General features: G+C 48.9%; 1 protein-coding gene across 1 annotated transcript in view; it reads right to left on the reverse strand.

Moving 5' to 3' along the window:
- HPGDS (hematopoietic prostaglandin D synthase) overlaps nt 1-18753 on the reverse strand; it is a 157980-nt gene that overhangs the window by 27587 nt on the left and 111640 nt on the right. Inside the window, exon 3 of the mRNA XM_073638215.1 lies at nt 1753-1845. Within this exon, the coding sequence (XP_073494316.1) occupies nt 1753-1845 (93 nt within the window). The remainder of the gene's footprint in view (nt 1-1752; nt 1846-18753) is intronic.

An 18753-nucleotide genomic window follows, 5' to 3' on the forward strand; every position in this document is an offset into this window, starting at 1 on the left:
ACTTTGGTATTCCATGTCAGAATGGGTGTATAATCCTTATTGAAATGTAAACCTCATTCTCCGTCCACATAGCCTGATTAACAGCTCTTCTGTGTCCCTTCTCTCTGCTGCTGCTGAAATTTAATGCTGCTCAGTACAAGCTACAGCTGTCAAAAAGGCTGGGTGGCTGGAGATGTAATACACTTGGACTCCTGAGTTCTCTCATTCTCTAGATGGATTCATAAAATTCCTATTTTAATATCAAGATTTACAGCCATTCTGGTTTTCAAAGTAAGTACACCAGCCTCATTAGGTCTGAGAGATTAATTCAATAATGTATGCAATTTTTATTGTGGAATCTGGTGACAGATCAACTTAATGGTCACCTATGCACTAATTATTTATATTTTCCAATTACTGACATTTAGCATTATGTGCTAGAAGTTATCCACAGCAACGTGAGCAAAAATATATTTGACCTCTCATGTGACTAAATCTCACATAACTTCCTTTACTCAGACTATATCAAGTCTTCCCAACCCTTTTCTGTCCATCATAGAGAGATTTTCCCATCAGTGCCTTTTAATGCATAATTAACGATAGTAAAGTGCTGAAATCTCTCTGGTACTCTTTTCATGTTCCCATTTCCTTACGCCTTGCTACTTCTGACTTTAGAGCTGTGTTTGTACTTTGGCCATTTAAAGGTTATACTAATTTTTACATTCACTTGTTACATTACATTATAGTTTGTGTGTTTTCTTTGTGTCATTTTCCAATGTGACATCAAAGGTGTGACTTCAAAATCTTATGTCCCAATGCAAAGTCTGTAACAACCCCACAAGTTAAATGTTGAAGTCTTCCTATGTTGTAGAGCATACATGTCAAACTGGCTCGTGGGCCCAAATCTGGCCCGCAGGGTGATTTTATTTGGCCCGTGACACCAGAACCACCACCCCTATGTGGGCCCATTATTCTGTATGGAGGACTTTGTGGGGCCCATTATTCCGTATGGAGGACTTTGTGGGGCCCATTATTCTGTATGGAGGACTTTGTGGGGCCCATTATTCCGTATGGAGGACTTTGTGGGGCCCATTATTCCGTATGGAGGACTTTGTGGGGCCCATTATTCCGTATGGAGGACTTTGTGGGGCCCATTATTCCGTATGGAGGACTTTGTGGGGCCCATTATTCCGTATGGAGGACTTTGTGGGGCCCATTATTCCGTATGGAGGACTTTGTGGGGCCCATTATTCCGTATGGAGGACTTTGTGGGGCCCATTATTCCGTATGGAGGACTTCGTGGGGCCCATTATTCCGTATGGAGGACTTCGTGGGACCCATTATTCCGTATGGAGGACTATGTGGGGCCCATTATTCTATATGGAGGACTATGAGGGGCCCATTATTCTATAAGGAGGACTATGTGGGGCCCATTATTCTATAAGGAGGACTATGTGGGGCCCATTATTCTATAAGGAGGACTATGTGGGGCCCATTATTCTGTGTGGACTTTGTGGGGCCCATTATACTGTATGGAGGACTATGCGGGGCCATTATTCTGTATGGAGGACTTTGTAGGGCCCATTATTCTGTATACTGGTTGGCCCGCTACTTTGTCCAAGTTTTTCATTTTGGCCCTCTGTGTATTTGAGTTTGACCTCCCTGTTTTAGAGGAACCTTTGGACCCACACAGCCCCTGAGTGCAATTGCTACTAACTAAATGACCCTTAACCACTATATACAACCATATAGATGTATAGTTAATTATGTTACCTGCTTTTTTAGCTAGGAATCTCCCAATGGCAAGGCTTTGATAGTACACAGTTCCATCAATTTCTAAAACTGGAAGTTTTCCAAATGGGTATTCTGTGAGGGAAAAAAAGGTTAAAGTAAATTCTACTGGAATTTGTGTGTCTATTATTATTATCTTACACACATTATTCATTAACACTGCTGGAGGCAATAGCTTTACTGAATCTATGAAAATCAGCCTTATCTTCCATTCACAGGTCCAGTGTTTTATATCAATTACAGTGATGGTGTACGTGTATAGTGAAGAAATTGCCATGTGAATGAAGTATGTTTGGCCACAATAGAAAACCAGCAGCAATTTCACTGAATGAAACCTATTGTGAAGCCAATGGAGTCACTGAATGCTAAATAATAATGGCCGAGAAAAAAAACACAAGCTATGATTATGTGAGACAAAACCTGACGCCAAACTCAAGCTTAGTCACATGCTCTAATTGTGCCATTACCTCAGCTAATGAAAGTCAAAGGTAACAGTCTAAACAGTAAGAGTAATAGAAAGCAGGAAAATGAGTGAAGTCAAGAGAGAGAAGAAAAAAAAGAGTTTGGAGAGAATGAAAGAGAGAGAAGGGAATAGGAAAAAAGAAAGCCCAAGCGAGACAGAAATGTGAAGAAGAGCAAAAAAAATCTAATTGATGGTTCTTGAAAGGATGCACTCAGATTATGGCACTATCACAGGGTCCTTCCTTTTAAAGGGAACCTGACATCAGGTTTTTACACACCAAATTAATGTCACCTGTGTAAAATCACTGTAATGTTGATTAAATTCATAATCTAGTTTCCAATTTTGGGCAATCTATTGGCATATTTTTATGCAGATGAGACACAAGTGCAGTGGAGTTGGTATCGCACTTAGGCCACGTGCACACGTTGAGTATTTGGTGAGTTTTTTACATCAGTATTTGTAAGCCAAAATCAGGAGTGAAAAAAATCAAAGAAAAAGTATAATAGAAACAAGTGCACCAATTTAGCATTTTTTACCCACTCCTTGTTTTGGCTTACAAATACTGAGGTAAAAAAACCTCACCAAATCCCCAACATGTGCACGTGGCCTTACAGCTTTCTGGCATATCTTCTTATTTCTCCTCCCACCATCTGCCTCTAGTCAGTAACTAACAGGTCACTAATGTCTCCCCCATCCGAGCTCTTGCACAGGTGCCTTCATTCCCTGTGGTGGTGCAAGCACAGTAGGGTCCTGATGATGTTATGAGAGCTGAACTATCGATCTGTACATTCTCCGCCCTAGGGAATGATGCTGCCTACGTAATGCCTCTGGTGGGGAGACAAGAGTGACCCGTCAGTCATTGTCAGTAGGAAATATGGAAAGAAGGCAGCGAGCTGTGAGTGAAGTGCCAGCCCCTCTGCACTTGCAGCTCATTTGTATAAGGATTTCTAAAACAAAGATATGGATTAACTTAACCGCTTCCCGACCACCCACTGTACATGAACGTCGGCGCTTGCTGGGCTCTGTGCAGCGCCGTTTCTGAACAGTCGGCGGTCTCGCAGTGCTCAGGACCCCCAGGGTCTTGCAAGCGCTGCGATTCCGGTGCAGAGTGACAGCTCTGACAGGTAACATCATCGAGACCTGATTGGATCAGGTCCCAATGGTGTTAACCCTTTGCTATCCTCTAGATGCCGCGATCCATAGCGATCTTGTCATTTAGAAGATAGTGAGAGGGAAAGAGGGTCGTCCACTCATCTTTCTGACTGACGGCCCCCGTTATGTGTCTGGCGTTGTCATGGCAGCCAGAAGTCACATGATGACATCCGGGTCTGCCATATACGGTGGCCTGCTAGGCTCAGCCATCAGCTGAGTCTAACAGGAGATCTGTAAAACTGTTAGCTCTCATGAAATACATGTCTATTGCATTGCATGAGACCAGTGATCTTCAATAAAAATTGAAGTCCCATACAGGGACTAAGCAAAAAAGTAAAAAAAAAGTCTAAAAATGTTTTCAAACTATAGTTTTCTAACTATCACAAAATAAATAAAAAATATATATATATATTAAACCAATAAATCCATATATTCATGCAAAAACAAAAAAAAGTACACATATTTGGTATTGCCGCGTCCAGAACAACCTGATCTATAAAACTGTCACACTAATTAACCCCTTCTGTGCACACCGTAAAAAAATAAAATAAAAAATAGAGCAAAAAACTATGCTTTTTCATCATACCGGCAAACAAAAAGTGAAATAAAATGCGATCAAAAAGCCAAATGTAAATAAAAATGGTACCGCTGAAAACGTCATCTTGTCCCGGAAAAAAAAAGCTGCCGTGCAGCTCCATCAATGGAAAAATAAAAAAGGTATAGCTCTCAGAACAAATGCAAAAACAATTATTTTTTTCTATAAAATTGTTCTTATTGTATAAAAGCACCAAAACATAAAAAAACTATATGTCTAGTATCGCTGTAATTGTACTGACCCGAAGAATAAAACTGCCTTATCATTTTTATCAAACGTCAATGGCATTAAAAAAAAAAAACTTAACAAAACAAATCCTGAATTGCTGGTTTTTGTTCATTCAGCCTTCCAAAAAACGGAATAGAAAGCGATGCTGTGTGCCCAAAAATGGTCCAATGAAAATGTCAACTCGTCCCACAAAAAACAAGCCCTTACATGACTCTGTCGGCTGAAATATGGAAAAATTATAGCTCTCAAAATATGGCGATGCAAAAACTAGATTTTGCAAAACAAAAAAAGCGTCTTTTAGTGTGTGACAGCACCCAAACAAAAAAAAACGGATATAAATCTGGTATCGCTGTAATCGCACTGACCCGAAGAATAAACTCATCTAAATCACTTATACTGCACGAGGAACAGCGTAAAAAATAAATAAAAACAATTCTTCACTTGCTGCTGATTTGATTTGTTCATTATGCTTCCGAAAACAATGCAGTAAGGCTTGGCTCACAATTATTCTGCGCTGTATGCTGAGCGCTTACACAGGGGTTTCCGTGTAAATCTCTGAAATAAATGATTCAGACAGAGTCCCCGGCGGAAGATTCCCTGTAATGAGGCAGATGGAGGCGTGCATAAAAGAGCCGTCGCCCACAGTTTTGTGCACTTCTGAAAAAAAGGACACTGCTAAGCAGAGGCCAGACGGAATCCAGAGTAACTCTGCTGCCTCATTACAGTGAATGGATCTCGCGGGGGTTTCATCTGAATTACATCACTTGGAGATTTAGATGGAAACCCCGATGTAAGTGCTCAGCCTAGAGCGCCGGATAAATGTTATGTAAAATTTTCCCAATAAAAGCTTCAACTCAATCCACAAAAAAAGCAAGTCCCCACTCAGTTCCATCATCTGTTAACAAAAATATGAGGGGCTTCCAAGTTACTGGTAGCACAAAGGCTCTGGAAAAGCGAAATGACCCTTGCCCCCCCAAAAAAATTCTGTGTTGCCAAATACAAATGCACCCCTCCCTTCTGAGCCCCACAGTGTGCCTAAACTACATTTAGGGTCCACATGTTTAGCATTTCTGTAGCGCTGAGAGCCCTCCTAATTTACGGGTGCATGTCTACAGAAGCATGAGCTGGGCACAACGTACTGGTCACTGCAACGTACTGTTCACTTCAACATGTACTGGTCACTTCAACGGCAGTTTGAAATTTTCACTCAGCAATATCCACTGCTGCTTGTTTCTGGAAAACATCCATGAAGTCAAAATAGTCACTACACCTGTAGATAAATTCCCAAAGGGGTATAAATTTCCAAAATGGGGTCACTTGAGGAGGGATTCTGCTCTAGCACTTAGGAGCTCTGTATATGGAGTCCGCAAACTATTCTACAATAATTTGTTCTCCAAGAGTCAAATAGCGCTCCGTCCCTTCCTGGTTTCGCCATATGGCTAAGCGGTACTGTATACATATGGGGTATTGCCACTGTGATGAACCTGTAGCCGCCATCTTGGTAATGATAAATCATATCCAGGGATGGCCACACTTCAGCAGCCCCCACCCTTGGGACCTTCTGTTAAAACGTCAACTAGATAGTTTCCCCCCATCCAGGCTCCTGTAAGATAAGAAGCCTACTTAACACTTGAATGCTAGGAGCTTCAAAGACTTCGAGAGGAAACACAGCCAGCAGGGGGGGGTGCTTCGTCTATCTGTACCTGACCATTTGTCCCATAGGACTAGTTTCTTTGTCTGTCACAAGCATGGAGGCATAAGATATAGAAACATGAATAGTACACGCATGTTGCGTGGGATGGGCCAATAAAAAAATATCACGGCGTCCCGGAGCCATTGCGCACACAAGCCTCCGCGGTAGACGTTTGTACGTGCTCTGGAAGCCAAGATATAGCGCGGAGCCATTCCTGAGGACCGTATGGTATCATAATTGATATCAAAAGGTCGGTTACGGCGGCCCGAATCCATGGGAACCCCTGGGGGTATCATGAGACCATCCCAGAAGAAGTTATTGGGTTCCATAGAATTTGGGCTTCTGATCGAAGTTAGACCTGAGGGTGGAGACTGAGCCAGCTGACCTCACCAGCAGTGGGCGGGACGGGGCAGGTAAGATAGCAGGACAGACAAGAGACAAGTCAGTCTTGACCCAAGAGTGGTGTGCTGAACATCTGAGCACCAGCTGAGGCCACCAAGGGGAGGAGCAGTTTGACCATGCGGTGGTAGGCCTCAGCCTGTAACAAAGAACCGTGCCTGCGATCGCAGAATCCTCTCCCTGCGTCACAAGAAAATCAAGAAACCGGTAACTGATATGCTGTGGTGATTCTGTGTGTTGTATTCCATTGTTGTATAGTTTAGCCTGACCTTATACCTGTGTATATTTAGTTGTATATCGTGTATCTAGTGTATTATTATAATCAATTACCTCAAGTAATTGTGGGCCTGCCTTTTATTCTGCATAACGAACGCACGTCCGTGTGAGCTCGGCTCAAGCCAAAACGCTACCCAGGGTTGGTTCCTGACCCGATATAGGCCCATTCACGGACTGGGCGTATATCTAAAATAGGGACTGGTGGCAGCATACCAACTGGGGATTGGGGAAGGCTGGTAGTGACGGTCGGAGGTTCAGATATATATATTCCTGGCGCGGCCAAGGAAGATATATATACCGCCCTCACTACAGAGGGCCCCGATACCCAGTAGGTTACAGGACAGTCTCCCTGGCGACCGCTTATCCTAGGTGCAGTTCCTTGACTGACCTGAGGCTAAGAGGGCGCTAGCGAGTTGTGCTGTGTAGTGACGTTACGGTTTAGTGACGTTGAAGGGATAACACACTACCGTGTTCCCTGCGCTGGTTGCAGCTACCTGGCACTACTTTCTCTAGGTGCAGTACCTTGACTGACCTGAGAGGTAAGGGGGCGCCAGAGAGCTGCACCCACCGGCCGGCTTTCATCACATTGGTGGCAGAGCGGTGGGATTGCAGAATAATAGTGTTGTGGGACCCCTACTCCCAGGCACTAAAGACTGCCAGTGGTAACTTCCACTGCTGGAGTCTTAAGGTCAGCCCAACGTTAGACGGTCAGGCTAAAAGTATAACAAGGTGTGTGCAAACTCAGGGTTGCAGCGGTGTCGGTTACCAAGATGGCAGACGGCACCAGGAGCAAGACCCTGCAAGAGGCTAATGCTACGGTCCGTGTGGCAGGAGGGGAGGACATTGTTACTCATGGCGAGGAGGAGTCCAGCCCGGGCACCTCAGGGAGCCAGTCCCCAGTATACGGTCCCGCAGTGGGCTGCCCACCACCTACCCAGCCCAGCCTGTCCAGATCACAAGCCCTTTTACAAGCGGCTATGGCAAGTCTCCAGTCTCATGGCGATGCCGTCTACAAAACCCTCCTGGCAGCATCAGAGAAGGCAGCGGAGGAGGAGCGTGCAGAGCGGGCTGCGGAGCGGGCTGCGGAGCGGGCTGCGGAGCGTGAAGCTGCAGAGCGCCGGGAGGCTGCGGAGCGTGAAGCTGCAGAGCGCCGGGAGGCTGCGGAGCGTGAAGCTGCAGAGCGCCGGGAGGTTGCGGAGCGTGCAGAGCGAGCTGCGGAGCGCCAGCACCAACTGGACCTGGCCCAGCGGGGGCTTCCGCTAGAGCAACCAACCCATCAGGAGACCAAGTCGTCCAAAGTCCGAGCTGAGGACTTCCCTCTACTGGAGAAGGATGGGGACCTGGACTCCTTTCTGGTGGCATTTGAACGGACCTGTCTTCAGCACCATCTGGCCCGGGATCAGTGGGCCAGATACCTGACCCCCCGTTTGAGGGGTAAGTCCCTGGATGCCTTGGGGGACTTACCTGCCGGGGAGGTACAGAACTACGACTGCATCAAGCGGGCCCTGATCCGGCAGTACAACCTCACTCCCGAGTCGTACCGCCAGAAGTTCCGGAGCCTGCTGCGTGGCCCCAAGGACACCTGGACCGATCATATGCGGGCGCTGTTGAGAGCCGCAGAGCACTGGACCTCGGGTCTAGCGCTTACTACCCGCCAGGAGGTCCAGGAACTGTTCGTCACGGAGCAGTTCTTGTGGAACTGCCCAGAGGACCTCCGACAGTTCCTCCGTGACCGAAAACCAACAGGGGCTTCTGCTACAGCCGCCCTGGCAGACGAGTATGCCAATAACAGGGCGCCTGAGCTGAAGAAGTCTGCCAGCAGCACCTGGAGAGGGGGTAAGCCCAGTCATGCCCCTGTTTCCCCGGCCCCTAGAACACAAGGGGTGTATCCCCCTGTTGCCCTCTCCAGGCAAGGACCAGACGTAAGACGTTGTCATCTATGCAACAAACCAGGACACTTTAGGGCTGAGTGTCCCCAGCGCCAAAAGACCCCATCCCAGTCCCAGAGAGCGCCCAATGTTTTGTGTGTGGGAGGGGGTGGTGGTAGGTCCCTGGACAACATCCAACCCGTCACCATAGGCCGTTCTGCGGTCATGGGACTGCGGGACACGGGCGCTGAACGAACACTGGTACGGCCTGAGGTGGTGTCCCCCCAGGACTTGGTACCAGGAAAGACTCTTTCCGTCTCCGGGGTTGGAGGCGTGGAGCCGGCACTTCCCGTTGCCATGGTGTATTTGGACTGGGGTGCCGGAAGGGGGATGCGGGAGGTGGGAGTAACGCCAAATATTCCCGCAAATGTTTTATTAGGGACCGACTTGGGGCGTCTAGTATCGCAGTATGTACCCTCTGAACCCCCAAGTTCGGCCCCCCAAGAGTGTATTGATTTGTCTGCTGCTAATGCCAACCATGTTGTATGTAGTGTGTGTCCTGCTGAGGAGGAGGGAGTGAAACCTGAGGGTAACACCTGCACAGACACAACACAAACAGGGTTAGTGAAAGCAGGTGGGGAGTGTGGGGATGCCCGCAGAGGTGCTCAGCCGGCGTGCCGTGACCTCTTGTCCTCCGGTGAGGGAGGGGGCGGGCAGGATTCTGTAGAGGGAAGCTCAGGGATGGAGAGGGGGGCAGCTACCGGCAGTGTAGGGCTCCCAGGGGTATCCAGGCTGCTGAGTATAGGCCCACTGCAGGGGGAGGAACAGGCCATGGGAGGTGGGGGTGTCCCAAGAGAGGAGCCGCCAGGTAAGACCCCAGGGCAGGAGTTCCCCACATCCGAGATGTCCAAAGGCCTAGGAAGCCTGCCTGATCGGGCGGCTTGGTCAGAAACAGAGGGGAAGCAGGCACTACCCACGGTCACAGCGGTCATAGCCGCTGTCACCAGGAGTGGGAGCGCCGGAGCCCAAGGAGCCTTGCAGAGGTCCGACGGCTTCCCCACTTCTGACCAAGTGTCTGCCGGGTCAGACAGCGGCCAGGTGACATGCCCGGAGGGGCTGACAGAGGATGTGGCAGTTTCGTCGATTCTGGCCACCTCAAGTCAGGAATTTCAGGCTGCGTTGGAAGCAGACGACAGCCTGAAAGCTCTCAAGGAACAGGCGGCACAGCCTCCCATGGAGTCAGACTGCGAGCGGGTGGTCTGGGACCAGGGACGGCTGTACCGGGTAACGGTCCAGCAGGGTTCACCGGAGGCGTGGCCCAGGGACCGACAGTTAGTGGTACCCTATCCGTTCAGGGCGGAATTGTTGCGGATCGCACACGAGATTCCGATGGCCGGACACCTAGGGATCGCTAAAACCAAGGCCAGGATAGCTCAGCATTTCTACTGGCCTGGGATGGGAGCCGCGGTGGGTGCCTACTGCCGTTCGTGTGACACCTGTCAGAGGGTGGGGAAGGCGGGGCCGCGCCCCAAAGCCCCACTGGTAACTCTGCCAATCATCGAAGAGCCTTTCTCGAGGGTTGCTGTGGATCTTATTGGACCTCTGTCCACTCCCAGCCACTCCGGGAAATGCTTCATACTCACGGTAGTGGACTATGCCACCCGGTACCCGGAAGCGGTAGCTTTGTCGTCCATTCGGGCCGACAAGGTGGCTACCGCCTTACTGGAGATCTTCTCCAGAGTGGGTTTCCCCCAAGAAATGCTCACCGACCGAGGGACCCAGTTCATGTCGCGGCTGATGGAGTCCCTCTGTAAGCAAATGCAGGTGCAACATCTGGTGGCCAGCCCGTATCACCCACAGACTAATGGCCTGTGTGAGCGGTTCAATGGCACCTTAAAGCAGATGCTTAAGATGTTGGTCGACTCCCACGGGAGAGACTGGGAGCGTTACCTCCCACACCTCCTATTTGCTTACCGGGAGGTTCCGCAGGCCTCAACGGGGTTCTCCCCCTTTGAGCTCCTGTACGGGCGACGGGTACGGGGCCCCCTGGCTCTGGTGAAGGAAGCATGGGAAGGGGATTTGGCCACCCCCGAGGTGTCGGTCATCGAGTATGTCGTGCGCCACCGGGACAGGATGATGGCCTTGGCAAAGCTGGTGCAGGACAATATGGCCCAGGCCCAGGCCGACCAGAAGCGGTGGTACGACCAGAATGCTTGTGAGAGGACCTACCAGGTGGGTCAAAAGGTGTGGGTACTGGTCCCCGTACCACAGAACAAGCTTCAGGCAGCCTGGGAAGGTCCCTACTTCGTGCACCAGAAACTCAATGCCGTCACCTATCTGGTCACCCTGGATCACGCCCGTGGAAGGAGGAAGGCCTTCCACGTGAACATGATGAAGGCTCATCATGAGCGGGAAGCGACTGCCCACCCAGTGTGCAACCTTCCCGAGGAAGGAGAGGTAGAAACCCTCCTGGGTCTGCTCACCCAAGCCAAGGCGGGTGGGTCCATCGAGGATGTGGGGGTTGGCCACCAGCTCACGGAGGACCAACGGTCCCAGCTGGGGACCACCCTGCACCCCTTCCGGGGGCTGTTCAGCAGCCTGCCCGGAAGGACTGAGATGGCTGTCCACGACGTGGACACTGGCGATCACCCGCCGATCCGGCGTTCAGCATATCGGGTCTCTTTCGAGGTGCAGGGAAACATGCGCCAAGAGATAGACGAGATGCTGAAGCTGGGGGTGATCCAGGCATCCAGCAGCGCGTGGGCCTCGCCTGTAGTCCTCGTACCAAAGAAGGACCGAACTACACGGTTCTGCGTGGACTACCGGGGGCTCAACGCTGTAACGGCCACCGATGCGTTCCCCATACCACGCATCGATGACCTGCTCGATCGGATGGCCGGGGCTAAGTACCTGACCATCATGGATCTGAGCCGGGGGTACTGGCAGATTCCTCTGACCCCCGCGGCAAGGGAACGCTCTGCCTTTATCACCCCTTTTGGACTGTACGAGTCCACAGTGATGCCATTCGGCATGAAGAATGCCCCTGCCACTTTTCAGCGGATGGTCAATACGCTGCTTGAGGGACTTGAAGGGTACGCGGCTGCGTACTTGGACGATATTGCAGTCTTCAGTCCCACTTGGGAGGATCACCTAGAGCACCTGCGGCAGGTGCTCGGTCGGATCCACCGGGCAGGCTTGACCATCAAGCCGGAAAAGTGCCAGCTGGGCATGAGTGAGGTCCTCTACCTGGGTCACCGGGTAGGCGGGGGGGTTCTGAAGCCAGAACCGGGGAAAGTGGATGCCATCGCATCCTGGCCCACTCCTAGGACCAAAAAGCAGGTGATGTCCTTCTTGGGGACCGCCGGGTACTATAGGAGGTTCGTCCCACACTATAGCACCCTGGCCAAGCCCCTGACGGACCTCACCAAGAAGAAGCTGCCCGTCGCAGTCGACTGGACAGTCGCCTGCGAGACAGCTTTCGGGGCACTCAAGGCCGCCCTAAGTAGCTCCCCTGTACTGCAAGCTGCCGACTTCGACCGGCCGTTTGTGGTACAGACCGACGCCAGTGACTTTGGCCTCGGTGCTGTGCTAAGTCAGGTCAACACGACAGGCCAGGAACATCCTGTCTTGTACCTGAGCAGGAAGCTACTGCCCCGGGAGGTGGCTTACTCCACGGTGGAAAAAGAATGCCTGGCAATTGTATGGGCCCTGCAGCGTCTGCAGCCCTACTTGTACGGGAGCCATTTCACCGTGGAGACGGACCACAACCCCCTCAGCTGGTTACACACGGTCTCTGGGTCGAATGGCAGGTTGCTACGCTGGAGCCTCGCTCTCCAGCAGTACCACTTCTCCATTCGCCACAGAAGAGGCCGTGACCACGGTAACGCTGACGGGTTATCCCGGCAAGGGGAGGGTGCAGAAGGACGCACGGGGGAACACAGGAATGTGCTACCCCCTCGCGCCCTCGTATAGGGGGAGGTGTGATGAACCTGTAGCCGCCATCTTGGTAATGATAAATCATATCCAGGGATGGCCACACTTCAGCAGCCCCCACCCTTGGGACCTTCTGTTAAAACGTCAACTAGATAGTTTCCCCCCATCCAGGCTCCTGTAAGATAAGAAGCCTACTTAACACTTGAATGCTAGGAGCTTCAAAGACTTCGAGAGGAAACACAGCCAGCAGGGGGGGGTGCTTCGTCTATCTGTACCTGACCATTTGTCCCATAGGACTAGTTTCTTTGTCTGTCACAAGCATGGAGGCATAAGATATAGAAACATGAATAGTACACGCATGTTGCGTGGGATGGGCCAATAAAAAAATATCACGGCGTCCCGGAGCCATTGCGCACACAAGCCTCCGCGGTAGACGTTTGTACGTGCTCTGGAAGCCAAGATATAGCGCGGAGCCATTCCTGAGGACCGTATGGTATCATAATTGATATCAAAAGGTCGGTTACGGCGGCCCGAATCCATGGGAACCCCTGGGGGTATCATGAGACCATCCCAGAAGAAGTTATTGGGTTCCATAGAATTTGGGCTTCTGATCGAAGTTAGACCTGAGGGTGGAGACTGAGCCAGCTGACCTCACCAGCAGTGGGCGGGACGGGGCAGGTAAGATAGCAGGACAGACAAGAGACAAGTCAGTCTTGACCCAAGAGTGGTGTGCTGAACATCTGAGCACCAGCTGAGGCCACCAAGGGGAGGAGCAGTTTGACCATGCGGTGGTAGGCCTCAGCCTGTAACAAAGAACCGTGCCTGCGATCGCAGAATCCTCTCCCTGCGTCACAAGAAAATCAAGAAACCGGTAACTGATATGCTGTGGTGATTCTGTGTGTTGTATTCCATTGTTGTATAGTTTAGCCTGACCTTATACCTGTGTATATTTAGTTGTATATCGTGTATCTAGTGTATTATTATAATCAATTACCTCAAGTAATTGTGGGCCTGCCTTTTATTCTGCATAACGAACGCACGTCCGTGTGAGCTCGGCTCAAGCCAAAACGCTACCCAGGGTTGGTTCCTGACCCGATATAGGCCCATTCACGGACTGGGCGTATATCTAAAATAGGGACTGGTGGCAGCATACCAACTGGGGATTGGGGAAGGCTGGTAGTGACGGTCGGAGGTTCAGATATATATATTCCTGGCGCGGCCAAGGAAGATATATATACCGCCCTCACTACAGAGGGCCCCGATACCCAGTAGGTTACAGGACAGTCTCCCTGGCGACCGCTTATCCTAGGTGCAGTTCCTTGACTGACCTGAGGCTAAGAGGGCGCTAGCGAGTTGTGCTGTGTAGTGACGTTACGGTTTAGTGACGTTGAAGGGATAACACACTACCGTGTTCCCTGCGCTGGTTGCAGCTACCTGGCACTACTTTCTCTAGGTGCAGTACCTTGACTGACCTGAGAGGTAAGGGGGCGCCAGAGAGCTGCACCCACCGGCCGGCTTTCATCACAGCCACGTTTAAAGAAATTGTGTGACATTTCGGCACCATTTTTACCCATTGCCTGTGTGAAAATGTAAAATCTGGGGCTAAAACAATTTTTTTGTGGTAAAAATATCATTTTTTTCTTCACCACCCAATGGTATAAATTTCTGTGAGTCACATGTAGTGTCAATATGACCGCTGCATCCCTAGATGAATTCTTTGAGAGATTTAGTTTACAAAATGGGGTCACTTGTGGGGGTTTCTGCTGTTTTGGCATGTCAGCGACTCTTCAAATGCGACATGGTGTCCGCAACCTATCCCAGCCAACATAACGACCCTTTCCCTTCCAAGCCCTGCCGTGCACCAAAACAGTAGTTTTCCACCAGATATGGGGCATCGGCGTACTCAGGAGAAATTGCACATCAGTTTTTGGGGTCCATTTTCTCCTCATACTCTTGTTAAAATAAAAAATTTGGGGCTAAAAGATCATTTTTTGGAAAAAGTTAGATTTTTTTATTTTCACGGCTCTACGTTATAAACTTCTGTGAAGCATCTGGGGGTTCAGGGTGCTCACCACACATCTAGATAAGTTCCTTGAGGGGTCTAGTTTCCAAAATGGGGTCATTTGTGGGGGGATTCCACTGTTTAGGCACATCAAGGGTTCCCCAAACGTGACATAGCGTCCGCTAATTATTCAAGCAAATTTTACATTCGAAAAGTTAAATGGAGCTTCTTCCCTTCCGAACCTTGCCATGCGCCCAAACAGTGGTTTTCTCCCACATATGGGGTATCAGCTTACTCAGGAGAAATTGCACAACAAACTGCATGGTGCAATTTTTCCTGTTACCCTTATAAAAGTGCAAAATTTTTGTGGGAAAAATGGGAAAATTTTATTTTTACGGCTCAATGTTATAAACTTCTGTGACGCACCTGGGGGTTCAAAGTGCTCACCACACATCTAGATAAGTTCCCTAAGGGATTAGTTTCCAAAATGGTGGCACTTGTGGGGGGTTTCCACTATTTAGGCACATTAGGGGCTCCCCAAATGCGACATGGCGTCCGCTAATTATTCAAGCAAATTTTACATTCAAAAAGTCAAATGGCACTTCTTCCCTTCCGAACCCTGCTGTGCGCCCAAACAGTGGTTTTCCCCCACATATGGGGTATCAGCGTGCTCAGGAGAAATTGCACAACAAATTTTATAGTTTTTTCCTGTTACCCTTGCAAAAATAAAAAAAATTGGGTTTAAAGTAACATTTTTGCGAAAAAAAGTTAAATGTTCATTGTTTTCTTCCACGTTCCATTAATTCCTGTGAAGCACCTGAAGGGTTAATAAACTTTTTGAATGTGGTTTTGAACACCTTGAGGAGTGCAGTCACTTTTGGGTATTTTCTGTCATAAAGGCCCCTCAAAGTCACTTCAAATATGATATGGTCCCTAAACAAATGGTTTTGTAAATTTTGTTGGAAAAATGAGAAATCAATGGTCAACTTTTAACCCTTATAACTTCCTAACAAAAAAAAAAAATTGGGGTTCCAAAATTGTGCTGATTTAAAGTCGCCATGTGGGAAATGTTAATTTATTAACTATTTTGTGTGACATTTATCTCTGATTTAAGGGCATGAAAATTCAAAGTTTGAAAATTGCAACATTTTCAAAATTTTCGCCAAATTTCCGATTTTTTCACAAAGTAACGCAAGTCATATTGAAGAGATTTTACCACTATTATAAAGTACAATATGTCACGAAAAAACACTCTCAGAATCAGTGAGATCCGTTGAAGCGTTCCAGAGTTATTACCTGATAAAGTGACAGTGGTCAGAATTGAAAAAAATGGCCTGGTCACGAAGACAAAAACGGGCTCTGCCGCGAAATGGTTAACATTACAGGACTTTACTGTACATAGATGACACTAGTTTGGGGTGTAAAAATCTGCTGACCGTTTCCTTATAATTGCCAAAGACTTCACAAGCAATCTGTCACCATAGTTTATAATACAAACTGAATACATTATTACATAGTTTTCATAGACCTGATAAGACTGATATACTTACTTAGAAAATCCATTTCAGATTTGCTATCAAATATTTTTACATTTTCCCATCTGATAATAAAGTTAGTATTTTATGAAACCCGATTTATTTACACCTATAAAATGCTTATTTATTTATCATAAGAACCAATTATATTCAGCACACATTTAAGGCCTGGTTACTGCCACATCTGTTCTCATATAAAAACTGCATTTTGTTCTTAATTGTGTTACCTATGTCTAATATTAATTTTTTTTGTGATCTGAAACATTTAAGTGTGACCAACATGCAAAAGAATAAGAAATCAAGAAGGGGGCAAACACCTTTTCACACCACTGTAAGGGTATGTGCACACGATGCAGAAATGAAGCAGAAAATTTCTGCATCATTTCTGCATCTCCCTGGCAGAAAAAACGCATGCAGATTGTGCATGCGTTTTTCCTGCAGAATACATGCGGATCCACATGCAGATTCACATGCGTTTCCGCATGCAGATTGACAAGCGCTTTCCAGGCGATGTTAGCATCACCTGGAAAGTGCTTGATAACTAGGTCACACTGTATAAATCCATGCAAACAGCATGGATTTATACAGTGTGAACCGAGAGAGTGTATATACTTACCTCCGATGGCCCGCGCTGTCCTGCTCACTCCGTTCTCCCGGCTGCCGGCAACTTTGAATTGAAAGACCTGCCGACGTCAGCGTCACGTGACCCGTCACATGACTCTGACGTCACCGCAGGTCCTACAACTCACTGCAAGTGCCGGGAACCAAGCGGGAGCGCTGTGCGGGCCGACAGATGGTAAGAATACATTTATTTTTTATTTTATTCTTCTTTTTACAGCTTTTTCAATGGTACCTGGGTGTGGAGGAGACTCTCCTCTCCTCCACACCCGGGTACCATCCGCACATTAGAACGCACCAATTACGCAAGTACAAATGCTGTCTTGCGGAATTGGCGCGTTCTAATGCAAGTCAATGGCGGCGAAATCGCCGCGTTTCCGCAAAATTAATTGACATGCTGCGGATTTTTGACCGCAGCGTTAACGCTGCGGAAAAATCCGCATCATGGGCACAGCACATGCGGATTTCCATTGGGGAACATTGCTGCCCTTCTACCATGCGTTTTTCATGCGTTTCCGCGGCGTTTACGCAACTGCAAAAACGCCGCGGAAACGCATGAAATACGCATCGTGTGAACACAGCCTAAGTAAATGGACATTTTTACATCGGATGAATACAAAAATTATTATAAGTGAAACATTCATTCATGGTTGACCACAGTTAATAAGGTAGTTATGTGTAAGAGGATTAAGGACTTTTGTAGCTGAGTGTACAGTGAAGCTTAAATAAGCAAACATCGCCAGCTAGCGTCCAGAGCTTCTAAGAACAGGAACAAAAAAAGAACAAGCAAGAACCATAGGCATGGGTTGCTGAGGAAGAGCCAAAAGAGAGGAACACAAGGTCATGTGATAACTTGATATGCCTGGACCCGTAGAAGCGTGATAGACACGTGAAATGGCCGTCGTCCGCAAAAGGCGCCGCTTCCCTGCATTTTTAATGGATATGGAATAAAATAAGATTTTATTACATCGGTGTGCCACCTCGTTTTTTTCATGTATGAATTGTGACTTACTTTGTTTCTGGAGGGAGTTGCACCCGATGGTAAGATTGATTGCTCCAGCTGATGAGGTCGAGCTTCTGGAGTCTCTGGGCAAGGACTGAGTCGCTGCAGTGCTGGTTGCCTGTGCATTTGTATCATGTGATAACTGTGTTGCTGCTAAGAATTATAAAAGGTCCAGGGGAGTAGAGAAGGGGAGGAGTCGACAGCTGAACCTGTATCAGGACAGTCGTATGGAAGTAGCTGAGCTAGCTTATAGCCGCAGCTACCAGCACAGGACAGACCAGTGAAGCCTCAGCCTTGAGTGAGGAAGGAGGATACGAGAGAGATAGCCGACCAGAGGGATCGAGATGACCCGAGCGAGGGAGCCGACCAGAGGAATCGAGATGACCCGAGCGAGGGAGCCGACCAGAGGAATCGAGATGACCCGAGCGAGGAAGCCGACCAGAGGAATCGAGATGACCCGAGCGAGGGAGCCGACCAGAGGAATCGAGATGACCCGAGCGAGGGAGCCGACCAGAGGAATCAAGATGACCCGAGCGAGGGAGCCGACCAGAGGAATCGAGATGACCCGAGCGAGGGAGCCGACCAGAGGAATCGAGATGACCCGAGCGAGGGAGCCGACCAGAGGGATCGAGATGACCCGAGCGAGGGAGCCGACCAGAGGGATCGAGATGACCCGAGCGAGGGAGCCGACCAGAGGAATCAAGATGACCCGAGCGAGGGAGCCGACCAGAGGAATCGAGGTGACCCAAGCGAGGGAGCCGACCAGAGGAATCGAGATGACCCGAGAGAGACAGAGAGAGAGAGACACACACACAGAGAGAGAGAGACACACAGAGAGAGAGAGAGAGACACACACAGAGAGAGAGACACACACAGAGAGAGAGACACACAGAGAGAGACACACAGAGAGACACACAGAGAGACACAGAGACACACACACAGAGAGAGAGAGAGAGACACACACACACACACAGAGAGAGACACAGAGAGAGAGAGAGAGACACAAAGAGAGAGACACAAAGAGAGAGACACAGAGAGAGACACAGAGAGAGACACAGAGTGTCAACCAGAGGGATCCGTGTAAATTACGGTACAGAGGGGACTTGAGGCGGTTCTTCAGGAAATGCGTTTACTCCGGCCACCTACATCACTGAAGTGACTAGTCGATAAGGGACTTGCGGCCTAACGGAGTAGACCACTGACTCCCGTTAGGGACTG

The sequence above is a fragment of the Phyllobates terribilis genome, unplaced genomic scaffold (genome assembly GCF_046119375.1).
Source record: "Phyllobates terribilis strain yellow unplaced genomic scaffold, ASM4611937v1 Scaffold_1__5_contigs__length_1240528914, whole genome shotgun sequence".
Lineage (NCBI taxonomy): Eukaryota > Metazoa > Chordata > Amphibia > Anura > Dendrobatidae > Phyllobates > Phyllobates terribilis.